The sequence below is a fragment of the Seriola dumerili genome, unplaced genomic scaffold, assembly GCF_002260705.1.
Source record: "Seriola dumerili isolate Sdu_G_001 unplaced genomic scaffold, Sdu_1.0 BDQW01000435.1, whole genome shotgun sequence".
NCBI classification, from domain to species: Eukaryota; Metazoa; Chordata; class Actinopteri; order Carangiformes; family Carangidae; genus Seriola; species Seriola dumerili.
In genome coordinates, this window is record NW_019174690.1 from 959,344 (window position 1) to 986,843 (window position 27,500).

The window sequence follows — 27,500 nt, forward strand, 5'->3', positions numbered from 1 at the left end:
CTGATGTTGTTTGCTGATGGATTTGACAATAATAAGTGCAATACAATCTTAAAAATGTGACGACTGACAAACTGAAGACTCAGATAAAAAAAAACATCCGTTTATCTGAAACATATTTCAGAGCACAGTACATGTATTTGAGATACTTTACAAAATATTTACATTGCATCTTTCTTTTTTTTTGGTTTATTTTTATAGTGATTTCAGGTATCAAGAGAAAACAAAAATTAAACTGAAGGAAGGATTCAGTGGGGAATCATTTACTCTTTGTGTTTTGATCAAATTACAACACATTCAACCAAATTGTTCCCAGTAAAAACTGCAACAGTTTAGATATTTATGAATATAAAACCTTTAAAATGTTGAATGTTCACTCGAAGCTTTGTCCGGCTCAGATGGAAAAGTCTTTGTCTGAGTTCAACATTTCTCAGCGGCGGAGTGCTCCAGGGTTTTATACTCAGCCCACTGACATTTTCAGGAGTCAATGTTACGACAGAATCAGTCACAGCTTTTAAAAACCTTTGTCATAAACATATTAAAAACAGTTTTCATTAAAAGCTGGACTATAGAATTTCGGCGTAGCCACCAGGTGAATCTCAGACCCTCTATAATCTCACAGTGGTCTCTGTCGCTCGCGTTCAGGTTCAGATTTTTGAGCTGGCGGGTCCTTTCACCAGACCCTGCTCTTTGCGCATCACCGGCGCGTGAATGCTGCAGTCCCGCGCCTCGCAAAATCCCGGCACGCCTGCGATCCCGAGCATGCCGAGTGTACCCACTGGACCGGGGAAGCCGCGAGGACCACGGGGACCCTCCATGCCGTTTTTGGGCTCTGCCGGGTGACCTGGCAAACCTGGGGAGAGGAAGTTATAATGTGGTGACATCAAGAACTGTGTCAAATATGACGTGGAAAATTATCAGCACCTCACTGTTTAATCAGTTTTAAAACATAATTACTTTTAAATAAATTGTGTCGAATTTGAAACGTTCAGTAACTTCAGAAGTTATTTTCTCTGTTTCTTATTTATCACCAAGTTTTTATATAAAATTAAAGGACAATAAAAGTGATTTTACATGTTAGCAAATTTAGATCACATACATATGGGTGGATGATATTATTTCAGTGGAAACGTGATTATATCATCTGTTATGACCCAGAGGTCATTTGGAGAACGTTTCTGACGTGTAATTTGTGTGTGCTTTAATGTTGTGCTTGTGTTGTGGATATCTTTCTCTAGCGTTCCTGCAGAGGTGTGTGTGTTGGGATGCAGGTGTGCAGGGGCTGATTGAATGATTGTGACTGTGTGAGTTTGTGGGTTGTTCCAGGGAGCTGATTGGTTCCAGCCTCCAGACTTGCAGTTTTAAGGCCAGCTTCTTCCAGCTTCTGACGGGGCTCATCTCTCTCCACTTCCAACCAACCTGCCAGCCAATATTTCTGATGTTATATGTAGTTTGCTTATGTGAAATGCCAGCCCAGGTGCCCTAGGGGTGGCTAGCAATTTTGTTTAATCCAATTTTCTCCTGTTCCAGGTTAAGAAGGTTGTGGCTTGTCTTTTTGTTCTTGTTTTGTTTGAGTAGGTAAGTTTAGGTTCCTTAGTTTTAGTTACTTCTGTTTGTTATTTTTCTGTTAGCCCACCATGAAGTTAAAGAAATCTTGAATAAAAAAAAAACCAAACAGGCTGTAATTCCTTGTGGCTGGTGGTTCTTGGGAGCTGGGAAGAGGGGAGTCTCTCACCTTTCATGTTGCGCCAGGGTTTCCCCTCGGCCGGGTCATAACACATCACATATTAATAATAAAAAAAATACTCTTGGTAATATCTTGATATCACCCTAAAAACCTAAAACCACATACAGTACTCATTTTGCTTTCTCAGCGTCCCCAGTCCAGAAAATAATTATTATCAGTGCAAAGAATAAAAGAAAACTAATATTTTCAGTTGAGTAAATGAGAACAGTTTCCTTTGGAATGCAATTTTAATCAAAATTAAATAAAACCATAAATACAGCTATGAAATAAATAAATTATGTAATAAATGTAAAAATTTATAAATATATGAAAATATTAATATATAATTGAGTCAATAAATAAATAAATGACTTTTTTAAGAACATTTTTATTTATTTCAGGGGACTTTTATTTTATAATTTCACATGAATTTATTTCTGGAGACTTTTATTTGCAAATGCCACATTTAGCTACAAAGCTGTTTATTTATTTATTCATACAGTTATTTATTGATTTATTGACTCAATTTTATATTTATATTTATATATTTCTACATTTATTACCTAATTTATTTATTTCAGAATATATTTTACAGGTGTATTTTTTTATTTGATTTAGTTTGGCCTTTAAATCATGAATCAGACGGCTCAACGTTCCCTCTCTGTGGTCTGTGGTTGACAGTAGTTTAATCACTGTGGTCTACTATGTTTCATACCTCTGATGCCTTGTGGTCCATCGGGTCCCTGCAGGCCTTTACCTGGATCACCTGCGCTGCCTTTAGGTCCCTTTTGACCTGTTGAGAAAAACACAAAGAGCTTCTGATTCACTTTCTTCTTGACTGATGACGAGGAGGTTGGAGATGAGAAACACAGAACCTGAGAATTCTTCGATAAATCTTACCTGAAATTATAAATCAGTGGCCACAGATTACGGATCATGTCCTCAGATTAGTAAATGATGAGCTCAAGATTCTTTTCATGTTCCCTCAAGTTAGTTTTTCATACTCTTGAATTGTTCATTTTGTCCCCTTAAATTCTTAATTTTTGCCCTGGAATGACTAAGTCTTGATCTTTGAGTTCCCTCCCTGTGCTCTGTAGACAAGGTTTCATTACTGTGGTATATTGAGAGTGTAAGAAGTCTGAGAAACCGGTTGTGAGAATGTCAGTGTGATAAATTGACTTAATTATGTTAATTGAGAGAAATAATGAAGTAATTTGAAAATATGATTTTGTATCTCAGAGGCAACAGTTGTTCATTTTAAGAGGCACATTTTGTAATTCAGTAATTTGAGCATATGAAAGAATAAAACATGTACAGAGGACAAAAGTTAATAACTTGAGGCAAACTGATTTATCGAATGTTACACTTCCATTATTTGACGTGTTCCCTGTGGACGGAGGGTTATTCACATCCATGTTTGTCCAGTGTGTAACGTCTTACCTCCGTCACCCGGCGCTCCTTCCTGTCCCTCCAGTCCTCTGTCGCCTTGAACTCCTCTGGCTCCTTTGGCTCCGGCTTTTCCTGCTTTACCCTGAAGGAGGCAGAGATGGAGGAGCTCAGTCTCTTTACTCCATCATCCATCATTAACTGTTGTATCAGGATTCTCGTGACTCTGCTCTGAGCTGCACGATCGTAATCGACATTTATCAAATCTCTTGTAGCTGAAGATGAACACAGGAGATTAAGTGTTTTTAAAGAGCAGGATTTTCTTCTTGAACATGTTGTATGTTCGTGTTATAACAGCTTTAAACAGACAGTTTATCTTCTTTTATTCTTCAAACTTTATAACATCTGAGCTGTTTTTCTCATAGAACCTTGTTCACTATAAACTTCTTCTTACAACAGGAAACAAATACATAAAATCTCCTTTTTAAAAAGCTGAGTATATTTCAGTGAAGAAATTGTAACAAACCAGAAAGACTGAGCTTCAATTATTTGCCTTATTACTAAGTTTTGATTTTAAAATTTAGCTGATTATAAAAGAGGCAGGAGGGGGACGTACAGGTTTGCCTGTTGGTCCTGATTGTCCTGGGACCCCCGGGGGCCCGATGAGGGTGCGGTTGTTGATGGGGCAGCCCTGGGAGCACTTGGCCCGGATGGAGGCGGCGTACTGGGAGATCTGGGCCGTCACCACACCTTTGCAGAGCTGCAGGACCTGCTCGTCAGTCAGACCAGGACCCTGCAGGACACAAACCACCCAGGGGAATGTTTTCCTCCATCACTGCTACAAAACACCAAGTGTCTAAAGTCAGCTTTAAACATATGAAGGAATAAGGAAATCTGAGGACGAGAGAGTCTTTTTATACTCTGATTAAACTATTTACAGCTGGAGGTAATGAATATTTTCATTATCAGTGAATCTACTGATTATTCTCCTGATTGTTTGGTCTATAAAACATCAGAATAGTGAGATTATCTCAGAGCACAAGACGGTGTCAACAGCTGTCTCCTTATGTCCAAAAACCAAAGATATTCAGTTCAGTGTAATGAGAGTATGACCCAGTCTTTACCAAGACCGAGACAAACAGGAAACTCTCACATTAGAGAACCTGGAATCATAAAATTCATTCATTCATTTTCTACCGCTTATCCTCTAGTAGGGTCGCGGGGGGGCTGGAGCCTATCCCAGCATCCTTTCGGGCGAGAGGCGGGGTACACCCTGGACAGGTCGCCAGTCCATCGCAGGGCACACAGAGACAAACAACCATTCACTCTCACATTCATGCCTATGGTCAATTTGGAGTAACCAATCAGCCTAGTCCCCATTTGCATGTCTTTGGACTGTGGGAGGAAGCCGGAGTACCCAGAGAGAACCCACACAAGCACGGGGAGAACATGCAAACTCCACACAGAAAGACCCCGCGTCCGAGCCGGGACTCGAACCCGGAACCTTCTTGCTGTGAGGCGACAGCGCTGGAATCATAAAATGTTTTATCAAAATAGTTGCTGGTGGATTCTGCTCTGATAGACTAATTGATTACAGCTCAGCAGACAGCTGCACGCTTCAGGGGAAACCTATCTCAGTTGTAAACACGACACAAATCCTCCTCGGGTATTACTCTTTTGATTTCAAAGCCAAGATGGCGGACGAAATGCCTTTCTGTTTTTTTTTTCTTTTTTTATAAATTCACCTACAATTTTCCCATATGAATGATCTACAGGTGTCAAATCAAACATTTGAACAAATTTTAATATTAATATTTTTTTAGTATTTAATTGACATTAAGAATTGTGAATTTGAAAAACACAGGATTCAACTGCAAAATCATTTAAATGTGTTTGTACAGTGGGTGAACCTCTGGTAAAGTATGTTCTTCCTCTGTCAGGAATGGCGGCCAGTTTGGAAAATGGCGGCCTTGTGAAATTTCAAGTGGATTATGGGAATAAAATGAATGGCCTCATACCAATAGTGATCCTTGTACCCACGTTGGAAAGATTATTAGTTATCTGCTGCAATATTAATCAGCCTTATTCAAGGTCATGCAGATGATTAACCCGACTGCAGACTCACAGAGGGACCTGGGACTCCTTTGGGTCCCGGGCGGCCTTTAACACCCGGGTCGCCGATCGCACCGCGCTCTCCTCTGGTTCCTGGGATGCCGGGCGGACCCACGGGACCGGGGACACCGTCGCGGCCGACTGCACCTTTCGGTCCACGCTGTCGGAAAAGACGAGGAAGGACGAAGACATTTTGTTTATTTAGTTGTGTAATATACATGCTGTGTACGTATTTACCAGTAAATAAATGATCTGTATAAACATTAGAAAAATTAAAAAAGCTACAAAATAAATCGTCTTATAATATTTTAGTTCAGAGATTTTCAGTGGAATCGTGACAATATAAAAATACTGTTTTACAAAATGTTGTTGTCCAAATATGATTATTCCAAGCAAACTTCCATCTTATTTTACATTAACGTTGTTGTTTATTCATGTCTTTTCATGTGAAGCACTTGCATGTAATGTCTTTATATTAACCATGTCTTGTATGAAAGGTGCTATACAAATAAAGTTTATTTTCATTATTATTATTATTTAGACACTAAGCAAATGAGTTACTTGAGTTTTTATTTGTTTTGTCTGATTTCATTTATATTTCAAAATTATGAAGCAACATTTCAGTTTGAAATCAGTTAAATTTGCTCAAACGTTTCTGGGAATGATTGATTAATTCAAATTTAATCAATTACACTGTGTGGACAAAAGTATGTGGACACTCATCCTTGTCACGCATCATGTATTTCCTGCAGTGTTTGACTTTTGACCCTGTAGCTTCTATTGGAACTTCTATTGTGTTTTTCTTGAGTTTTGTTTGGAGTAATAATATCACTTAAAATGTATTTCTTAGGGGCCAAAGTTTAAATTTATTTTACACCTTAAATCTTTATTTTGGAGCGGGAGTCATGAACCTGAAGTTTATCACTGAACATCTTTAAACTGAACAGATGTCTGTCATTTGAGTCACATTTCCGTTTTCTGTGTGATAGATTATTTTGTAAAACCTGTCTTTCTTCAGAAACTCTTCAACTGTGACATTAGATGTGTGCGTGTGTGTGTGTGTGTGTGTGTGTGTGTGTGTGTGTGTGTGTGTGTGTGGTTCTGTGACTTCAGGGTAAAAAAATGCAAATAAATATGAGCACCTGTCCTTTGTCTCCGCGGTCACCCACGCTTCCCTGAAACACAAAGAGCAGGAGGAAGTCATTTGTGTGTAAATTTCCAGCAGGTGTTGAAAGAGGAAATGGAAACTACGGTTTCATTATCTGACTGTAAACATTACAAATTACCTTTTCACTCTTTCCTCCTTTGATTCCCTTCTTGCCTGCTGCCCCCTGCAGACACACAAACATGCGATGAAGAGGAAGCTGTGGTCACTGACTCACTGTCATAAGATTCATGGAGAAAAACAACAACATCAACAGCTGACTGATTCCTCGAGTAGCATGACTCCACAGCTTTAATAAAGGGCTGACTTATAGTACGCCCTTAATCAAAGCTTGTAAAACTGGACGGACAAGGTGCTGTAGAAGGTGAACTCCCGTTTGGGTTTTATTTAGGTGTTGTTTTGCAGGTGGAGTCTAACAATAGAACAGAGGGTTATTGAATCTCAAGGACCGACAATAATCAACAGACACGAAGGGAAAAGTTTACGATGTGTGAATATTATTATTATATTAACACCACAAAGTTGCCACAGATGATTTTCACTTACTGTATTATTAACAATCAATATAATATCACATATCTGACACTGTAAAATTAAATATAACATTCTTCTATCAAAGATTTTGAAAACTGTATGTGAATAATTAATATCGTGTTATGTCTCTGTCGAGTGTGTCTCAGTGAACTGGTGTAGTACCTCGAGGGGGCGTTGGGAGAAACTAGGTGTTTTACATGTGGTTGCAGCTTTTTGTGGCTCCACAGACCAAAACAGCGCCATCTACAGAGTCTACCTGAGTACCAGCGAACGCCTCATTACTGTAAACATCACTTTAGTTTGTTTTGGTTGTTTTTTACTCTGTTTCACTTGAATTCTCTCTTTCTTCTTCTTACTCACCTTCTCTCCATCAGGCCCCGTCTCACCTTTGGCCCCCTGGAAGAAAAACAAACATCACATCAGCTGAAAACACACTGACGATAAATGTAGACTTCAACGTGACTTTTCCAGAACTGGAAATAAAGAGAAAAAATATAAAGAAATAATAAAAAAAGGACCTATCAACGTCCAAATGTTTTGCACTTAAACAATATGACTGTTGTTCACATGGTGAAGTTCTACAATAAAGAATTTAAACGACCATATAACCTGTGTAAATAAAGAAAGGAACCATGTGAACTCATATAAACATCGAGCTTTTACAGATGTTTCTATTCACTGGATCAGACTTCTACCTTTGAAGCAGTTTAATTTTCACTTCACCACTTCATTTAATGCTGATAACGACCATGAAACACTGTATTGTTTCTCTCTGTTTGTACATTGATGTCAGATTCTTTTTTATTGTGTTATAAATTTAAAGTAATTCATTTTTATTCATGTGATAATCTTTTTAATGGCGGCGTAGCAGATGAACATTGTTACATGAGGAGAAGACGTGACGTATTAAGTGTGTGAAGCTGAAGCTCATTTACAGCCTAAATTCAGGTCAAACAAAGAGACAAAACAGATTCAGGATTAAAAACAATGTGTTTGACTGTTTCTTCTAATCTGAACCAACACTGTGTTATTGTTGTTATTTTTGTGAGGGACATCCCCTTCACCTCTTCCTCTTATTAATGTCACTGGTCTGAGCACGTTAATGTCAAAACAACCAACTAAACCTCACCACAGGGAAATTTCAGATTACTTGGACTGAACCGCAGACGTGACGTTCTGTTTCAGATTTACAACCTCCACAGAAACAAATCTATCATCTTTTATCTTATATTTTCCTTCCACACCAGGGTTTCATTTTCCTCTTTGGCTTGTGACTGGCGGATCCTGGTGTTTGTTGCCAGGTTGGACAGTTTTCGGCCTCAGATTGAGGACGGGATCAGTCTGATGTATTGATAACCGATCTGCGGGTGTGGATTGTTTGTTTTGTACTCTGAGTGTTGTGTGTACACACTGTGTGGCCCTGCAGCCCCTTCGGCCCTGGCTTCCCTGGTACTCCAGCGTCTCCTCGCTCTCCTTCACGTCCCTGTTGGACAGACAGATAGAAAAATACTAAATCAATCAATTAATCAATCAACCAATACTTTTCACTCTTGGAACCATTAGCCATGATTTCTAAGAGTCTGAGACCCCCGTCCCTCAGTATTTACAGTATAGAGATAAAAAGAGCTCTTGTCTTATATCACACTCGTCAAACACAGAGAATATTTAACATAAAAAGATTTAAAAGAAATCTCATCACTGGGTAAAATCCCTCGTATCTCCAATATGTCAAAGTTCGAGGAAGTCTGACACACAGCTCTGTGATGGGTTTGAGAATGAGACGGTGTGAAGTTTTGGTTTAGTCAGCTAGTTACTTACTTCTCACTCGACAGTGAAAAAGAAAACTCAATCTAATCCGTTCACCATGAGAACCTGTGCAACTGTCAAACCACACGGTGGCAGCTGGGGATTTTATTTCAGGTGTTAAAGTCGGTTTTGAGTAAATTTGAAAAACACTAGTGTGTTATGCCCTGATCCCCACAGTTCTGTGTCAGCTCCAGAGCATGCATTATCATTCAGGGGTAAAAGGCTCTGGCATGTTTGCTTTTCCTTAAACCAATCACAATCATGGGGGCGGCGCTGAGCTCAGGATGCAGCGTTGCTCCTGCAAAATAGTCTCGGAGTGAAACTTGCTTGGGTGGAACATTTGCACGAGGGGAAAACGACTCAAACAACAGTGAAGACGTACGCCGACTCTGTGATTGCACGATCCAAATCTTTAATCAAGACTCGCAATTTTCAGCCTGTAGCTTGTTGTTTCTGGTAACGAAGGGGATTTTGAAAACTAACGGACAGAGGAAACGGAGAGTGTCTTTTTCTTCCACATCAGGGTTAATTGTCAGCAGGATCTGCCTCGTTAGCTTGTGAGTGTCTAATCTCCCAGCATCTGATCTGATGCAACGTTGCAAGATTGGACGGTTTTCAGCCTGAATGAGGGTCCAAAAACATCTCGCAGGAGCCCAGAACCAAGTGTTGAATTTCATACTGAATCAAAAAGAATATTATATATAAGACATTAGACATTATTCAGTCGTACATTCAGCTGCATTTTCTGTGTCAACAGTGTAACACAGCTAAAATCTGTAAAAAAAAAAAAAAATGTTTTAGCCGTTAAACTACACAGCTGCTGTTTCTTATTCAATAAACCTATTGTGCATGAGATCAGAGATCAAATGTCTCTTTGTCAGGGCAGATCTCTTTGTAAAACAACTCAACTTTGTTCTCTTTCCTCTAACATCCTGTAATCACATGGGAATCCCCCCTTTACGATGATCGGCTCTGTTCTATATAGAAACGTTACTGATTTTCCCTCTTTATTTTCACTTCCTGTTCCCAAGAACACACACTGGCTGGTGTCACCCACATGTAAGGACTTGCCTGAATTAGCTAATTTAAAGGGCAAATGTGGCATTAATCCACAGAATTGTGGGACTTTCCGGAGACATATGAAGAAGGAGAAGCAGAAAAGTTTAAGATGTTCTGACTTTTAGTCCCTAACTGGGGTCAAACTGAGCCCTGGAGACTAAATAAGTTTCTTGAATTGTATTAAACCTATGTGGCCTCCAGTGATATGACTTCAGTAGTGTTCTCAGACTTGATGAAGCTCCTGCAGAGACCTAGGAGACATTATAAAACAACTTCTAATGAGTAGAAAATAGAAGAGTGACTCTGAAGACCATGTTCTTGTGAAGCCTGGAGTTCTCTCTCAGATTCATCCTGGGGGGGGGGGCTCAAACCTTCTCCATTCTTCCAGTGACTTTGTCAGGAATCAAACCTGCGACTTTACAATTAAAGGACGGTTTGTTTGAGCGGTGGATGATCCTGCTGCTCACTCACCACAGCGCCCACTCTGCCCCGAGGACCTCTCACACCGCGATCCCCTCTGCTGCCCTGCAAAGGTAGAACAGACATTATGCATGACACTGAGCAGATGTTTGGCAGTTTGTAGGAGACATTTCGAGTTGGCAGAGACAGAGAGTCACAGGTGTTAGCTATAACATTAACGGAGCCAGTGGCTGTGGATCAGGAGGTCGAGCGGAAGGTCGCTGGTTCGAGTCCCGGCTCCCTCCAGTTTGCATTTCAAAGTGTCTTTAGGCAAGATACTGAATCCCAAATGAAGAATCATCAGTGTGTGTGTGATAGAAAAGTGCTGTGTGAATGTGTGTTTTAGTGTAAAGCGCCTTAAGTCTTCATTAAGACAAGAAAAGTGCTATATACAGATATAAGTACAGTCCATTTACCTTTTATTTGTTTCACAGTATCTGGACCCTGAAACTGAACCAGCTACATGGAATTCAGCTATTTCTAATTTTCTTATTTACACCAGTTTTTTCCCGCTGTGACCTACACTGTGTTCAACAATCAGCCTGTGAAACAAGTGTAATTTAGTCAAATACACTTTATCCACAGTGTTGTAAAAACTTTACGAACATATATTTAATATTTAAATTTTATATTCTGCGATGACGCGCAGTGACTCACATCAGGAATTAATAGAGTCAGGGTAAAAAGAAAAAACAACGTTAAAGAAAAGTTAATATTGATATGAAAGTTGAGAGAATGAAGACTTTGGTACATAATACACACAATGAACTGAACTAAATAACAAACTAAGAAACTGAGGTGAAGATAAACCTGAAGTAAACACAGACTGAAACATGAAGTGTATTTAGGAGCATTTGTTGTTGCCACTGATGTTTTCAGGCCAAACTAAACTAAAATGTTCCGTAAACCTCTTTATACATTAATAAAGGTTCAGCAATCTACATATGTACGTTGTGTTGATGCCACGGATGATGGAGGAAGGATCGTTCGTGCTCGTTACCTTGGGACCAAACGCCCCCGGCTCTCCGATCGTCCCCGGGACTCCTAAGGGACCCTGAGGAGACAAGCAGCGGGGACACGGGGAAGTTCGTAGATTTGGGATAAATAAATACACATGACTGGACAGTCTGTAGAGATTTGTAACTGTAAATCTAATCAACTCACGTCTTCTCCGGGGTCACCGTCACTGCCGGGCACGCCGCCGAAACCTTTCACGCCCTGAGAGAGACGGAGAAAAAAAAGGTGAAGATATGAGCAGAGAGAAAACACGGAGCAGGGTGAACTGACGCAGCTTCAGTGAGGCTGGACAGAAGAAGTTTTCTGCAACATCTCCATGTTTTGTTTTGCTGAGGATCAGACCAATCAACGCAGAGTGACCTCACATAACTACAGAGAGTTAGAGGGAACACACTGATTTTTATCCTTGAGTAACAAAGAAGGCGAAGCGCTGGGATCATGCTAACGACAAAATCAGCACAATTAACCCCTCAACCATCATCAGAAATCCTGAAAATAAAAAACAGAAAATTACAGAAAACAGAAGCTTTTAAACGGGACCACTCGAGCTGTTTTGCCGACACAACTCTGAATTTGGTTTATTTGTTTAAATCGCTCATGAAGCAAAAACATCTGCTGGTCTCAGCTCCTCAGAACTGGTGACTCACTTATTAACTGTTTCACATCACAGTTTGTTGAATATCTCTGGCACAAAGCCGAGTATCTGAAAACATCATAAGTTCACAAGTGTCCTACTCATTTCTGACATTTAGACGAAACTATAATAGTTGACTGTAAAAAACGGAAGCAAGAGATGAATTGATAATAACATTAATTGTGAGTTTTCACCCTAATCCTGACATAAACTAAAGGGGGTGTGGCCAGAGGAGAGATCATTTTCATACAGTAGCTTCATGCCCAGGTGATGCAACAGGTATAAACTCTGCATCAGACTCTAAGTGTCTAAAGGGAACCTTAAATATTCTAAATTACCTTTCTGATATGAACTAAACCAAAGACGTGTGTCTAAATACAGCGTTAGAACCAGTTAAAAAGGTCAAACTGTGACCTGCTCGTAATAAAAGTTGCATGAGAGCGAATGCAAAACATCTTGTACTCTATTTATCTTCCTTCACTTTCACTTTCTTTTGCTTTATTTATCTGTGGCCAGCTATCTTTATCTCTGTTTTTTTTTGTGTGGCTGCACAAGAACGAGGGGAATGTCAGATGTGATAAACATGTCAGAGCACTGTACCGTTACTGTACATTTACAGTAATAACATAAAAGTGTGAACATGTTTTGAGTAAACATTTCAGCTTTGAAAAGTTCAGATGACTGTACTTTTCTATCTTCTGACAGATTTCAGAAACTGATCCATGAACTACATCATCCAGCATTTACTTCAGATCTAATTTTGACTTCACATTCATCAGTGTGACTCACTCTTTCACTTTATTTTTTGAATCCCTTTTACTTTCAGTTTTCCACAGTTGAGTGAGCCACAGTCTCAATGGAGCAATGACCCAGTAAATAAAAAGTAAAAGTAAAAAACAAGATTTTTTGGTATTTTTCCAACTTGAATTGAAAGTTTCATGGGGACTTTTTAAATTTTGAGTCTTTTAAATGTGGTAAAAAAAAAAAAAAATTCATTTGTGCTTTTATGAAAATAGGTCGTTGTATTATTGACAAACACACAACTTAACACAACAGTGATCAGTTATTATTATTATTATTATTATTATAATCATTATTATTATTATTATTATTATTATTATTATTATTATTATTATTATATATTTCAAGATCAAATGAATTGTTTCTTTATAACGAAGGAAAAACAAACTAACAATCCCCCATTTGTCCTCTCTGGGCTTCTGTATCATAATAAGATCAGAAACATTTGAGCTAATTTCAAGATTAAAATAGTTTAAGGATGATTTCTGAACACAAGTTTCTTTTTTTGTGTTTTTTTAAGACTGACTAAAAATTACAGCCACAACCGACAATTATTTTCATCATCGATTAAACAGCTGATTATGTATTACTTGTATTACTTTATAATTTCCTAAAAGCGAAAGCTACACCTTCATGTGTCTTCTTTTGTCTGAGCGACAGTTTAAATATTCTCTTTCCAATGATACAAACCGACGACAAGCAGCGTATTCTCACATTTGAGAAGCTGGAACCAGAGAATCTTTTGCCATTTTTTACTTAAACAAATTATTAAAATAATTAACAGATGATAAAAAAAAACAGTTGATTAATCGACTAATGCTGCAGCTCCAACCAAAACACGTGCTCACCAACCTTACTGGTCAATCAGAGCTGTACACAGAGATGCTGCCGCCTAAAATCACTTGCATCGGCTGAGTGTAGGAGTTTCCCCACCGGTCGCTGATCTCTCAAAATGATTTGGTGCGAACAAATATGATTGTTAACTTAATACCTTCGCTGCTAAATTAACCGACTTCTCAAACGCCTCAGTAGCTTTTGTTAAAAAAGAAAAAAAAGCCCCTCTTGACAAATCCAGCGAGTTTTTGGAGAAACATCCGTCAGTTTCTGTAGAAGACAGTCGCTGCTGTCACTCTGAGAGATCCTCTCACAGTAAATACAGTTGAAATCACATCACAGGTTTTGTCTTTAACTCATTGTGTTTGGTGATTTTGTCAAACGTTGTCTTTACATATAGTTATAAAATCAGGATTTTAGCCCTTGCCCTCGAAATGAATGAATGAATGAATGAATGAATGAATAGTTCAGCACAGTTGTTCCTAAAATCTCAAGGTCTGGCCCCTCAAAGAGTCAGTAGATAAATCTGAGGTGTCATGAGATGATTACTGGGAGAGAAGAAAAAACACAGTTGTGACGCACAAACTTGTTTTCTTTTTTTGCACTTTTCTCTCATTTTTACCACTTTTCATTAAATATTGGATCATTTCTACGTGTTTGGGCCTCAGATAGTTCATAGATCTAAAGTGACCCATCAGATGGGAATTCACTCTTCAGTGGAAATGGGCCCCAGCTGGACACAGGGGTCACAAATATCTGCTGTAATCTTTAATAATGTGTTTTATCCTATAAGATTATTATATGTTTTTTTCTGTAAACTCTTAAGGGACTATATCTATTAAATAAATGTGGATGAGATGTGGAAATGACTGACAGCATCTTGCTCAACGCTGGTTATTCTCGTGCTTAAATACGAGCTCAGTTCATCATATTGTTTTCCTCATGTTCTCATATGATTCTATTTCTGTTTCAGCTCAAACGTTTCTCAACATGTTCTTCCTGTGTTTTTTGTAGAGACCTTGATACTGACATGCAGTATTTTTTTTTAAATGTTACCAGAGTGGAGTCATTCGCTTGTGACCAGTCATTTCAGGTTGCACATGTCTGCACATGATCAGGTCAACCAAAGAGCACATAAATAATAACAGTGGAGAGGCAGATAGAGTGGAGCTGATGAGGGCACCGGGAAAAGATCATGAAATGTTTAAAATGGAACAAATTCTCCCTCTCTGTAGTAAAGACGTGCTCAGTAAATTCCACCGTAACCTGCTTTGTAGACTTTGGTATTTACTGTGCACAAAGAGAAATTTTTATCTGATGGTGACGCAACAGGAAAGGTGGGTTTCGACTCCTGACATGAGGGAGGAGGTCATCGGCTTTTAAAGAAGTTGTCGGCATAGTTTTCATACTGACGGACTCTAGGTGCTTCATATCTTACTGTAACTTATTATGATTAAATCTGCTGTATGTTAGATGGATTTATCACTCTATTTATTGTATTACTTTATTTATGATTGGTTGCATTGGTTGTGTTAACTACTGTTGCAAACCAAAGATTTATCTAATCCTAACAGGAACAGAGTTTCATTATAGGCATGTAATGGCACAGCCACACCCTCCTACTGCGGATTTAGTTTCTCTTTCCTGGAATTATCTGCTGCATCCGTGACTGGGGTAGGAATTGGAAATAGTCACTGGGAAACCAAAACTTTGGAACAGACACCCACACACACTCTCAGATACGTGGACTGTAAACTGAGAATTACCCTACAGCATCATCAGTACCTTTGCTCCGCTGGGTCCCATGCCTCCCGGCTGTCCAGGATAACCCTGCAGAGGACAAACAGAAAGTTTTCTGGTCAGACTATCAGAATAAAGAAACAAAAATTGTCTCTGCGTAATGAGAGGAAAATAATTTCAAAGATGATGCAGAGAGGGGAAAATCATTGAAATGTTATCTTTGGGAGTGTTGCTTGTGTTATTTTTACGAGTTCCTTATTTTAAAGGTTTCAGTTCCCTATAAGAGAAGTTTTAAGTGACGTCACCCGTTGCTACATAGATGGAAAGAAACTCCCTTAACAGCAACAAAAATAACATCACGTCACACGATTGTAGTTCTGCTGATGTCATCGTTTGTCGTAACGGAGAACACAACAGAGGGGAACGTGATTGTGCGGCCAACAATTTGACTTAAACTGAGAGTAAAGATTTTATTCTTTGCAAAAATATATCAAACATCAATATATTAATATTGGAAAAAAAAAAGAAAAAAAAGACAGTACGATGAGTTATTTAATCCTGTTAGAAGAAAAGCCGGAAATTTGAGTTTTCCCACCGGAACTTAAACGCAGCATGTTTCAATTTCAATTTCAATTTTCATCAAATGTCTGCGCACGCACTTTTAACAACCTGTAAATGAATGTGAAAGAGCTGCACAATATTTTTTAAATATTGATATTATCAGATCTATGAACTTGAAGTTGAATTTATATCTATATATGTGATATACTGATATTTATTTTACATCTTATTTTCTCTGTATTTCTCTCCACACTCCCAGGTGGGATCTGAGTCTCAGCTCTGAAGGTGTGATGGGACTTTTTTAAGCACAGAAAAAGATTTTTATATATGTAGATAAAAATATAAACAAACAAAAATCAGTTTCTCTAGTGACTGATGGTCGTGCGAAACACGGGACTGGAGACACAACAAACTAATCACCTCCTCCAGTTCTGTAATTGGCTAAAACTGCGTCCCACTGAAACGCTCTGTCAGATTTATTGAGCACAGAATCGATTTGTTTTTTCCTCCGAATAAATTATTCTTTGCTTGTTAATATTTTTCTACAAAGTGTGATGTGTTCACGTGCAAACAAAAGAACACGTTCAGATTTGAGACATAACGAGGGATCCTGACTTCAAAGCTAAAAATCTCTGACCTGCAGTGGATCAGCTCTGTGTGTCATGTGACGGTCTTTATATTCAGTTACTACAGAGTTTTACCATCAGACACGATAATGATCCACTTTTTAGATGTTTTTATGTCTCCGAACAGGAAAGACTGAATGATCCTACACAGAGTAGAAAGTCAGATAATGTCAGTGAGAAGAGATGATGATGATGATGATGATGAAGATGATGATGATGAGTGAGGATCTTTCTTACAGTGTAGCCTCTCTCGCCGACGTCACCTGGAAACCCGGGCGCTCCGGTCTGACCCTGTGGGAGAGGAGGAGGAGGCGGTTAGAGGGTCATCAAGTCAGTCACGACCTCGATCGACCGCCGCAGGTCAGGGGAGAGGGGAGCACAACAACAGTTTGAGCAAGAAAATAAACATTTTTCCCAGACGTAAGGAAACGGTCCATTTCCCTACCTTCTGTCCATCCCGTCCCTGGGTACCCTCTTTGCCGTCATCACCATGAGACCCCTGAACAGAAAACACACAGTCAGCTGAGTCAGAAATGAGGGAAAGAGCCAAAACAAGTGATTGAAAAACTAAAATTTGTTTTAAATAAATTCGTAAAAGCCTGATTTGAAGAATTCTTCTATGACTTATGACTTATCTTTACTGGAAACTGGTTATATAATTACCACATTAAATTCAGTAATATAAAACTTTTAATATTTTAGATATAAACATACGACATATAATGAATAAAATAGGTTTTATATATTCAATAAAAAGTTGAGATTGAAACAAACCAACAAAATGTCTTTTACATGTTGAAGACAATAAAATCTAATAAAAGTTTCAGGTAACAACACACAGTTGATTGTTTTGTATTTATATATCAAGTGTAAATGTGTTTAATTTTCTTCTTTACCTTGATACCTTTACCTCCCTTTTTGCCTGCAGGCCCCACATCACCACGAGGGCCCTGAAATAAAACACATAAATAACAATGAAAGACACTGAAGTCGGTGTTGGTCTGTTTGATGCTGACTTCCTAATAAACCGATAAAAACAGTGGTGAATGAAACTGTAATATTAAAGCTGGTTGACGTGAATTAAAGATAAACAGAAGCTCGTACAGACAAACATTAGATAAACACTGTAGAAACGTAGTGCTGTGATTCTGGCGCTGCACATCGCTGCTCACATACACTGCGCTTTTTGGCGACACTGGAATTGTAAAAAACTTTTACAGGTAACAGAATAAAAAATAAAAAATGGTTGTAGCTGAATCCGGTGGTTCATGTGTTGGTTAGCAGCTTTAGCAGCTGGTAAACACCCAAATTCACCATGAGCCTGTTTTCCTGCATCATTGCTCCATCTGGTTGTTAATGACATGTTGGTGGTGGAAACAAAACTCTGGGTGATTTCCAACTGCGCGAAGCGACAACACCTGGATCAAGAGCCAAAGATCACCTGGATCTCTACACACAGGTGGAGCCGTCACTGTTCCTCCTGACCTCCATCTATTTCTACCTCCACATCTTTACATGATGAGAAAAAGCTTTATTTCACTAACTCTGTGCTGTGGAAGGTTTCAATGTTTATATTTCATCACATGTTTGACTTTTGCTTTTTCAAGATAATTATTTTTGGATAATTTGGAAACGTGTTATCCAGAGATAATGAGATAACGCATGAAAAATAAAGCTACGATAACCACGACCCCTCCCTGCCTCTGTAACCGGCCTAAGGTGGTTTCCACAGGGTTGTTTCCAGGATTCATGTCACTGAGGTCACATCTGAAATATCAACACTTCATACTCAGCTCTTTCCCTGAATGTTCATGTCTGTGTCACACTGAACTGGTAAAGTGACTCAATTTGCATTTAAACTGATGAATAATGAAAATTGGATTCTATTCTCTGTCCTGTTTCACAGTTTTCATTTTATCTATTTTAGCTTTAATGTGCGATAAAGGGGTCGAACAGGGAGAACTTCAACAGGACTCCCTCTCTCCTCTCTCTCCTGCCTCCATGTTTTCTAACAACGTGTCTCACAACAACAACACTGTGATCAAAAACTCGAGTCCTGCTGTTCTCACAACAAAGGGTGTTTGACTTTAGCTGGATTCAGCTGATGAAACGACGAAGATGTTTCACAAACGTGTTGTGCAGTAATTGAATGTGACAAGTGAAACTCTGGATGTTTCCACCACAGAGACGTTGAGCGGCAGCTGTTTCCTTACAGTCTCACCAGGAACCCCGACTCCTCCGCGGGGTCCCTCCATACCGAAGTCGCCCTGTCGACAGGAAGAGAGAGAGAGGGGGAGAGAGAGAGAGAGAGAGAGAGAGAGAGAGAGAGAGAGAGAGATATTAAGTAAATACAGCATGTGCTGGAGCTGTGTGTGAGGCTGGTGACCTGCTGAAGGATGGAGGACAGATAACAGTGTAATATCCTGACAATCAGATTTCTATAAACAACCACTTTGTTATTTTTAAAGCAGTACTAATGAACCTTTGGCCACTTCGTCGTGGGACGAGGGAAATATTGTATGAAATGTTTGTGACGAAGTTTAAAAAACAACCTATAAACTTTAATGACAAGTGTTCTTCTGCAGGAATCCACAGTCTTCAAGATACGTATGATACAATTGGACTGCTTTCATTTCAAAAGCTCAAAGAGAGATATTCTCTTCCTGGATTTTCTTGGTTCCTCAACCTCCAACTGAGATCAGCAATTCGTGCCCATGGAGTCCCCTGGGACTCGCCTCTACCCTCTCATCCCTTAAGCACTTGGGTTGAGCCGAGATCATGCTTTGCTGGTTTAGTATCCAACATTTATAATCACCTGGCCACAAAAAAATGCCCAAACTCTCGGGGTGACTGAGTCCTGGAATCGTGACTTAGAGGGACAGGGCTTTGAACTAGACTGGGACAATATGTGGTCTAATATATTTATTTCATCCAAAAATCCAGCACATCAATTTATACACTAGTTTGTGCACAAATTTTATGCCACACCATATAGGTGTTTTAAAATGAAAATTATAGATAGCCTAAACTGCACTAAATGTAGCCAGAATACTGTAGATACCTTCATGTGTTTTGGTATGAGTAAGGTGGCCAAGTACCTGGAAAAGATTTTGAAATTTCCAATCCCTACACACCCTGCTTTGTTACTATTGAATGATGATTCTTCCCTTAGGGAAAACACCAGGTTAGCGCTTAGGAAGATCATATTTGCAGGTTTAACTGCTGCCAAGAAGACAATCATACACTCATGGTTTTCTCCTGAGTCTCTGTCGATTACAGAATGGATGAATCACTTCAGGGGTATCGCCCTCATAGAAAGATCACTGGCTGTAATCCATAAGGCCCGGGCTTCCTGTGTGGAGGCTTGGGTTGCCCTCATTGGTTCTTTTTCAGACCCACATTTTCTTACATACCTATAACTCTGATAAAAGAATTTGATAATATAAAAAAGTCTACACACAGAGTCTGCCCACTTTTTCTAATGTGAAAAGCTGGTCTTGGGTTTAGTTTTAGGTTTAGTATAATGTTTGTCTAAACTTTCGTTTTGTTTGGTTTTTGTGTACGTGTGTTTGGTGTTTTTTTTTCTACTTATTGTCTAATTTAATTTTCCAAGGCAACGGTGGTATGTATATAGTTTTTTGTTTTGTTTGTCTTGTTGTTACTGACTGTGTAATCCTTGGCAACTGTATTCTCTGTACAACTATCCCATGTAACAGAAGGCAATAAAAAGTTGATCACAAAAAAAAAGAAAAGAGAAATCTTTACATAAATAACAATAACGTTTCACCAGCTCAGTTACCAAAAGTTTCATTCTTCACATGATGAAAATTAATAAATATGTCAACGATCATCAGGAAAATAAAAAAGGAAACAAAAAATAAAAAACAAAATATGAAAATTCTCACATTTTAGGATAAATGAGCAAGTTTGAGATTAACGTATATATATATGTGTGTGTGTGTGTGTGTGTGTGTGTGTGTGTGTTTACCTTCAGACCCAGGTCTCCCGACTCGCCTGGATCTCCTGGAAGTCCAGGTTCTCCCTGAGAGATTCAGACAGAAAGATTCAGTTGATTAATTAATTACAAGTTTGCAAAAGTTTTCAAGGTTTATCAACTTGTTTTATAAATCCTCATCAATATATTCTTTTATTTTAAAGAATCTATATAATAATCTAAACCTGCCAAGCTCTGCACTTTTATTCTCTACTTTTCAAAATAAAATGTGAACGGCGTCAGTAAACCTTCACAGTGGGACGAAACTAACCATGGCTCCAGAGAAACCAGAAGCTCCGTCGTCTCCTTCAGGTCCTACATCACCCTGCAAGACAAAAGGTCAAAGGTCAAAAATAAAGATAACAGAAAGAAGGCCTAATTATTGATCTATCGGCACCAGGAGAAATAAATGAAGTTATTATTACTTTTACGTTTTTTTAATGAACTTTCACTTCAGCTTTATTTTCTCCATCTCACTCTACTTACAGTTTTAGTTTTAATGTAATGTTTTCTATAACAACATTAACAACAGCATCATGGGGCCTGGCAGTATTTACTCACCACTGGCCCAGTGTCTCCTCCTCTTCCCCGAACCCCTTTGGTTCCTTTATATCCCTAAAACAATCAAACCACAAGTTAAATGCCCGCTGAGCTCTGCAGCAGCAGGAGCAGTGTGGACATGTGGACAGTTTGATTCCGACTTTATTCAGGTTTTTTTCCTCATAAAATTAAATATAATATATAATAATATAATAATAAAATAAACAAGTGGTGGGTTCAGACTCTCACCTCTCTGCCTTGAGCTCCCGGTTCACCGGTTTTACCCTGCGGGCCTCTGGATCCCTGACAGGAGGAGGAAAACATGTAAGGCATATTCAGAGAGGAGGGGACGCTCAGTGTCTTTAAAAACAAACACAATCACACAGAACATACAGTAGCAGTAAGCAGTAAGCAGTAAGCAGTAATGTGGTGCGGGAGACGAAGCCCTTCAGCGCCTCCGTCAGGTCAAGTAGCGTCATGTTTTCAGAAGCCAAAGTATCATCCTCCCTCTACCTGCTAAAGTCTCTGTCAGCAGGACAAACAGTTGTGTCTCGTGACATTAAAGTGACGGCGATGTGGCGTGCTGGGTCGGTACCTTTGGTCCCGCGAAGCCTGCGAATCCGGGTTCTCCGGGTTCGCAGTCGCACTCTGTCGGCCCCTCCTCCCCCAGAGCTGCATCACCCCCCGACTCCTCAGAGGAGCCGGAGTCAGGTCCGGCTGGAGGGTATTCATACAGGACCTGAAACACAACAACAACAACAGTATCACACAGAGACACACACATTCTTGAGATCTTGTTTGAGAAGATTAAAGTTAAAAATTGTATTTATTCATTTATTTATTTTTGCAAAGAATGGAAAATTAGGTCTTAATTAGTTTTTCTGTGATTGACTCTCCTCACTTTCTGCTGATCTTTGTTTTTGAAATAGTTTTTGAAAAGAATGAATGAAAATAAAGTTGAAGTCATTTTACATGTTGCAGGAAACAGAACCTTCAAGTCTCTTCACCTTTTCTCATTATAACACTAAAATACTGTGAGAAGTATCTGGAATAAGCAACATGAAGTTAACAGTCATAACAGTCTGAGGTGAAGCTCTAAATGTTGCTTGTGCTCTTCCGTCTGCTCTCGCTTCAACTCTGGTCGCCTCATCTTCCAAGTGAGGCAAAGTTTGAAGTCTTAAATTTCAAGAGAGGAGAGATGAACGCTCCGTCAACGTGGTGAGAAGGTTCGAATCTGTTGTTGTGCTGTTTTTGTCTTTTACTGACGCTGGGATTTTCTTAAACCTCTTTGTGTAGGACTTGAAACTCCCCCAACCCACCTCTCATCCCTGTATTAATATTTTAAAGTGAAATTAAAATAAGATTATTTCTAAACATTGAAAACAGCAGTTGAAAAAAATCCCACAAGTTCCATTTAGCAGCTGTGGTGGAGCTTTCTATCACATCACATGCTCCTCATCAGCAGAGTTTGATTCACTTGTTGTGAAACTTTAGAAGTTCAACTTCCAGTTTTTTTTTGGAAAATTGAAAAATTAAAAAATCAAAAAACTGAACATTTACAAAACCACGACAACTGTAGCAAACTCTGTCTGCTTATTAAGATCATGTGATATGATGGAAAGCTCCAGAACAGCTACTAAATGGACCTGGTGGTGACACTGTTGACCGCACCCTAACCCATCCCACCTCCATGGTCTCCGTGTCCTCCTTGGCGTAGTGGGACTCGGTGGTGGTGGCGTAGGGGAAGGACTCCTCAGTGATCATGGTGACCTGGGTGGGGCCGGCACCGTAGGGGCCGTAGTACCCCTCCTCAGGCCGCTGGTCCTCGTCGTAGCTGTGAGTCGGCTCAGGTAGATACTCTGAGGACACAAAGGAGACGTTGTCTGTCCAGTTCGGAGGTGGAGGTCTAAACCGTCGGTGTGGACTTGTTTGGGCAGGAGCAGCAGCTGAATATCAGTTTACATAAACAGGCGAGAATGGAGAGTGAGGGTCTCACCTGGATGAGGAGAGGCTGAGTTCTCATAGTGGTCGACTACAGAGCCTTCATAGGTGCGTTCCTCACCTGAGCAGACACACAAATACACAGACAGCATGTGAGAGCCAGCTCTAGAAATGAAGCAACATGTGAGCGGCTCGTTGGTCTAGGGGTATGATTCTCGCTTCGGGTGCGAGAGGTCCCGGGTTCAAATCCCGGACGAGCCCTTAATTTGAGACAATGGATCTCACAAACAAGCATTAATTCTAAAAACTAAAACACGCAGTGATGTGGAAATTAAAAAGAAAACTATTACAATATATAATTCTGCCTTTGCTGACGGTGGAGAAAGACGACGAACACGTGACTGTGTCAGTGAACAGGAGACTCAGCAGATTTAAATTCTGATTCGTGATTCTTGTCCTGGTTTGAGTTTAACATGATTCTGGTTATAAAACAATCCCATTTTTATAAATGTAAACAAACAAACACCTCGTCCTATATTTGTGCCAAAGCAGCCCATTCTTTAAAAATCCATTATCAAGTCAAAATACCAAACAGTTCAGATTATTTCAAAAATAAATCTTGTAGTTTTTTTTTTTCTTGCTGAGAATCAGACTAAGTAAGAAATCTTAAAATAAATCTGTAAGTTCTGGTAAATGTTAATGGATATTTATCAATATGTTTGACATTTTCTAGACCAAACTAATCATTTAAACCATAGACTGTAAATAAAGATGGCCGTAGCCATGGTAACGTCACCCACAGGTTTCTGAAGGGCGGTGTTGAAGCTCAGAGTGACGGGTTAAAGTTGGACATTTTAACATGGGAGTCAATGGGGACTGACTCACTGTAGGAGCCAGACTCTAGTGGTCGTTGGGGGAACTGCAGTTTTTTAGCACTTTAGTGTTGGCTTGATAGTTTCAAGTCTAATACGAACATCTTTATATTCAGATTTCCCTTTAATATTTAACTGTTTTCCTTCAGATGGAACTGTCTGATTTCTCAAAAGAATATATTTTTCTTCTCATTTTTTTACTCTTGTCCTGTAAATGAGTTGTTTTACAAACTGTGTGACACGTCATCTGTTTAAATGTGTAGTTGTACACGTCGATGAATGGTAATGTTTCATCAGACCAGTGTGTGTCTCTGACTCTGACCTGAGTGGTATCCAGAGTATTCCTCCTGGCAGAGAGAGATGACGACACACAGCATGAACACCAGCAGCTCCGAGAGGAGAGACGCCTGCAGGGGGAAACAAACACAGCAGCTTCTCTTTAATCAGTGTGAAGAGCAGACACCGAGCAGCTCAGCTGCAACAGTCTGAAACAGTGTCTGTGCTCGGTGCAGAACAGCCAGTGTGTGGGTGTATAACCAAGTTCCACAAACTCAGACATTTTATTTATTGACCAAGTCTTATTAACAGGTTCTCACACAGGGTTAATTCAGTGTTCAGCCAATTCAATTTAAGACTTCATTTTTAATACCTCACACAATGGAATTAATACTCCGTTCACTGTCAAACTGAGGGAAAAATGAAGGAAAATAAATAGTGATGATAATCTAGGCCATATTTAACACAAACATGAATTTATTGACATTTATATCACAGACTGTTTGTGGAAACCCAAAACTTTTTAACTCCTTCTAAGACCTTTTTTTTTTAAATACTTTTCTTAACCTGCAGACAAACTATCAAGTAAAGTAAATTCATATGATGAATAACTTTTACTTCTGGAGACTGACATGTTGTTATTAAACTGAGAGAAATGACGTGGAGGTGTCTGAGTGGCAGCCATGATCAGAGCTGGTCCAGTTCTCTAACTGCTTCTATCTCTGGACCTGCTTTTATAACAGGAGAGAAGATGATGCCGTCCCACAATTCCTTGCTGCACCATTGCAGTTCCACAAAGGACAAGCATTTTGAATTTATAGTAACAACAATATCATCATCATAACAAAATACTACATAAATGTGACTCTACTTAACCCCCCACTGTGTGATGCACCAAAAAATGATTTCTCTCTTCTGAACAAACACATCAAAAACATCGAAAGTGCCGATGTCAGGAAGGTTCAGTGCAGCCATGATGAATCAGACCAGAACACGTGACCGTCTTTGCCTATGCGTGTAGGTGTAGGGACCTGTGCTTGTGATCTACACCAAAGTGTTGTTATCATATGGATTATTATCAGACTGTGGCATCAGGAGTGCAGCTCCTGAGCTCAGAGCAGAGCCTGTGGCATCAAGGAGAATCTGAGAAGTCGAGACTCGTTCTTTAAAGCCTCCAGTGCCCTTTGGCCGCCCTGCGGCTGCTGAGGGTTTGAGTTGCTCGGATGAAACTCTGCTGGTGTTTGGGTGAGAATTAAAGGACCTGAGATGTCTCTTTGTCAGGATGAAAACCACAGGGCTCTTCTCAGACTCATCTCACATTCCTGAAGCTTCAGCCTGAACCTGGCCCAGGTCAATGAACTGTGGGCTGAAGGGACAAAACTGACCAGAACGTCTTCGTGTGATTTCTGAAACAGTGGGTTAAGGAACAATCTGAAAGCTTCAATATTTAAACTCCCAAAAGTTCAAATCGACTGCCCCCCGTGTTAAATTAATCTCTTCTGATTCTTGACTCTTTTTTTCTTTGTTCAAATAAGATATTTAAGGTGTATTTCTTATTACAATCAATAAATCAGACCCAAGATTAAAGAGATTAAAAGAATTAACATAAAAAACTTAATTGCTCTTTGAGTGTTGCTCGTACTCTGCTGGATGTTCTCGCTGCTTTGTAAATAAACGCCCACTACAGGTTGAACTGGGCAGAAATGATGGGGCTGTAACAGGCCCAGGTGAGAATGGAGCAGTGATCCTGACCTGCAGGATCTCTGGGGCAGAGAGGTGAGACGCTTCCCTTGTTTGTTTCACTTCATTTCTTTTTAACATCATTTAACATCTTAACTTGGATATTTGTGGTTTATTATGGAAAACACTTAAGTTTTGAATCATGCGACATTGCTATAAAGTTTTTAAAATTGGTGATGTGTGATGAAAATGGAACCCATTCTGTCAGACTCAATTATTTTCATCAGGATCATTTTACTGAACTAAATATAAAATGCTTCAGGGGAGTTCTGGGAAAACAAATCTTTAACTTTGTTCATAAAAATATCAATAAAAAAAATTCCTGTACAATCAGGCTTTGTTACGATAAATACCAACAGCTAAATAAAATCTTTTTTGTGCACTGAAGAGCAACATAAATAAATTTCTGCTTTCTCATCAACCACGAGGGAAATTCAGCACAGAAATGTTCAGCTCTCAGCACGACCTCCAAACAAAGAGACTGGATTACTTGTTCTTTTGTTATTTAACATTTAGTGTCTCAGCACAACTGAAGGGAAAATGTCAAGATGAGTCAGTTTTAAGTTCCTCTGTTATTCTGGGATATCTATTAAATACTCTGTAGAAGCATTTCATAACTAAATATAACAGTTTTAAAATGTAAAAACAGGCTTTTATGAAACAGGCAGGAGTTTCTGGGAAGTATAAAGCATATTAATGAGCTATTATAAATCTGATCCTGCAGCTGAAGACACCAACTAAATCTAACAAAGACAGAAATACAATCATTTTAATGTGGAAGTGAAGACCTCTTTTTGGATACCAACGATTTTTAAGAAAAGGAAAAATCAACCAATTCAGATCGAAGACGGTGAAATAAAAACCTCGCTTTGATTGTTTTTACCTTCAGTTCCATATAAATGTTCATGTGCTGTTAGCTCCTTTTAACACGGCTGAATTTCAACAGGTGCTACACTGATATCGACTGTCCAAAAACTGTAACCAACCCATGCTGTAAGTGCTCCACGCAAACCCACCTGCTGTATTTACACGATTTTCTCATCATCACCTGAACGCAGCACAAAAAATACTTAATTTGTTTTTATCCCAGTTGATCTGATTCAATACAGCCTCACACCTGTCCCATCAACAGACCTGCAGGGCCCCTCACCAATCCCAGGACGTCCCCGTTTACCTTATCACTGGAGGCTCCCATGCTGCTGCAGAGTGAGTCCCCTCAGACCAGATCAGATCCTGCACAGGACGCTTTCAGGACGCTTTCAGGACACAAGACCAGGACAAAAACAACCTGATTTAGCTTTCCCTGAGCAGCTCTCCTCACAGCATTACCACGCCGATGGTTCCCCCCCTGTCCTCTCTCTCTGTCTCTCTCCAGGATCCCTCAGGTTCCCAGGCTCTGACGGGACCTCGCCCTCTATCTCTGCCTCTCAACAGGGTGAGAAATACCTGAACCAGAATCCAGCATCATCAGAGAGAGAGAGAGAGAGAGAGAGAGAGAGAGAGTGAGACACAGAGAAACAGAGATGCATGGATCTGTGCAGAGGTTTCAACAAAGTCCAAACTTTATACATTATTCTGTTCACGTGATGTTGGTGTTTACAGCTGAAAACATGACCAGAAAGATTTATATTACATTTCATTGTAAAGTCTGAAATGTTGGTTTTAATAAGTAAAACATAT

The 27,500-nt window shown here is 39.4% G+C and overlaps 1 protein-coding gene and 1 non-coding gene across 2 annotated transcripts; one reads left to right on the top strand and one right to left on the bottom strand.

Moving 5' to 3' along the window:
- Window positions 1-27,015, bottom strand: LOC111234097 (collagen alpha-1(I) chain-like). Its single transcript, XM_022762016.1, has 26 exons — window positions 26,938-27,015; window positions 24,127-24,211; window positions 22,988-23,053; window positions 22,669-22,850; window positions 21,587-21,679; window positions 21,241-21,294; window positions 21,013-21,066; window positions 20,723-20,776; window positions 20,446-20,499; window positions 18,671-18,724; window positions 17,354-17,407; window positions 16,903-16,956; window positions 16,695-16,748; window positions 15,316-15,360; window positions 11,409-11,462; window positions 11,245-11,298; window positions 10,257-10,310; window positions 8,332-8,403; window positions 7,281-7,316; window positions 6,508-6,552; window positions 6,364-6,396; window positions 5,235-5,381; window positions 3,726-3,902; window positions 3,164-3,254; window positions 2,439-2,516; window positions 1-850 (listed from the first exon to the last, which is right to left on the bottom strand). The coding sequence occupies exons 1-26, from the start codon at window positions 27,013-27,015 to the stop codon at window positions 645-647; spliced, it is 2,028 nt and encodes a 675-aa protein (XP_022617737.1). The 3' UTR covers window positions 1-644.
- trnap-cgg lies at window positions 23,122-23,193 on the top strand. The gene has a single exon. It is a non-coding gene; the product is annotated as a tRNA-Pro (tRNA).
- Window positions 27,016-27,500: the final 485 nt, after the last annotated feature.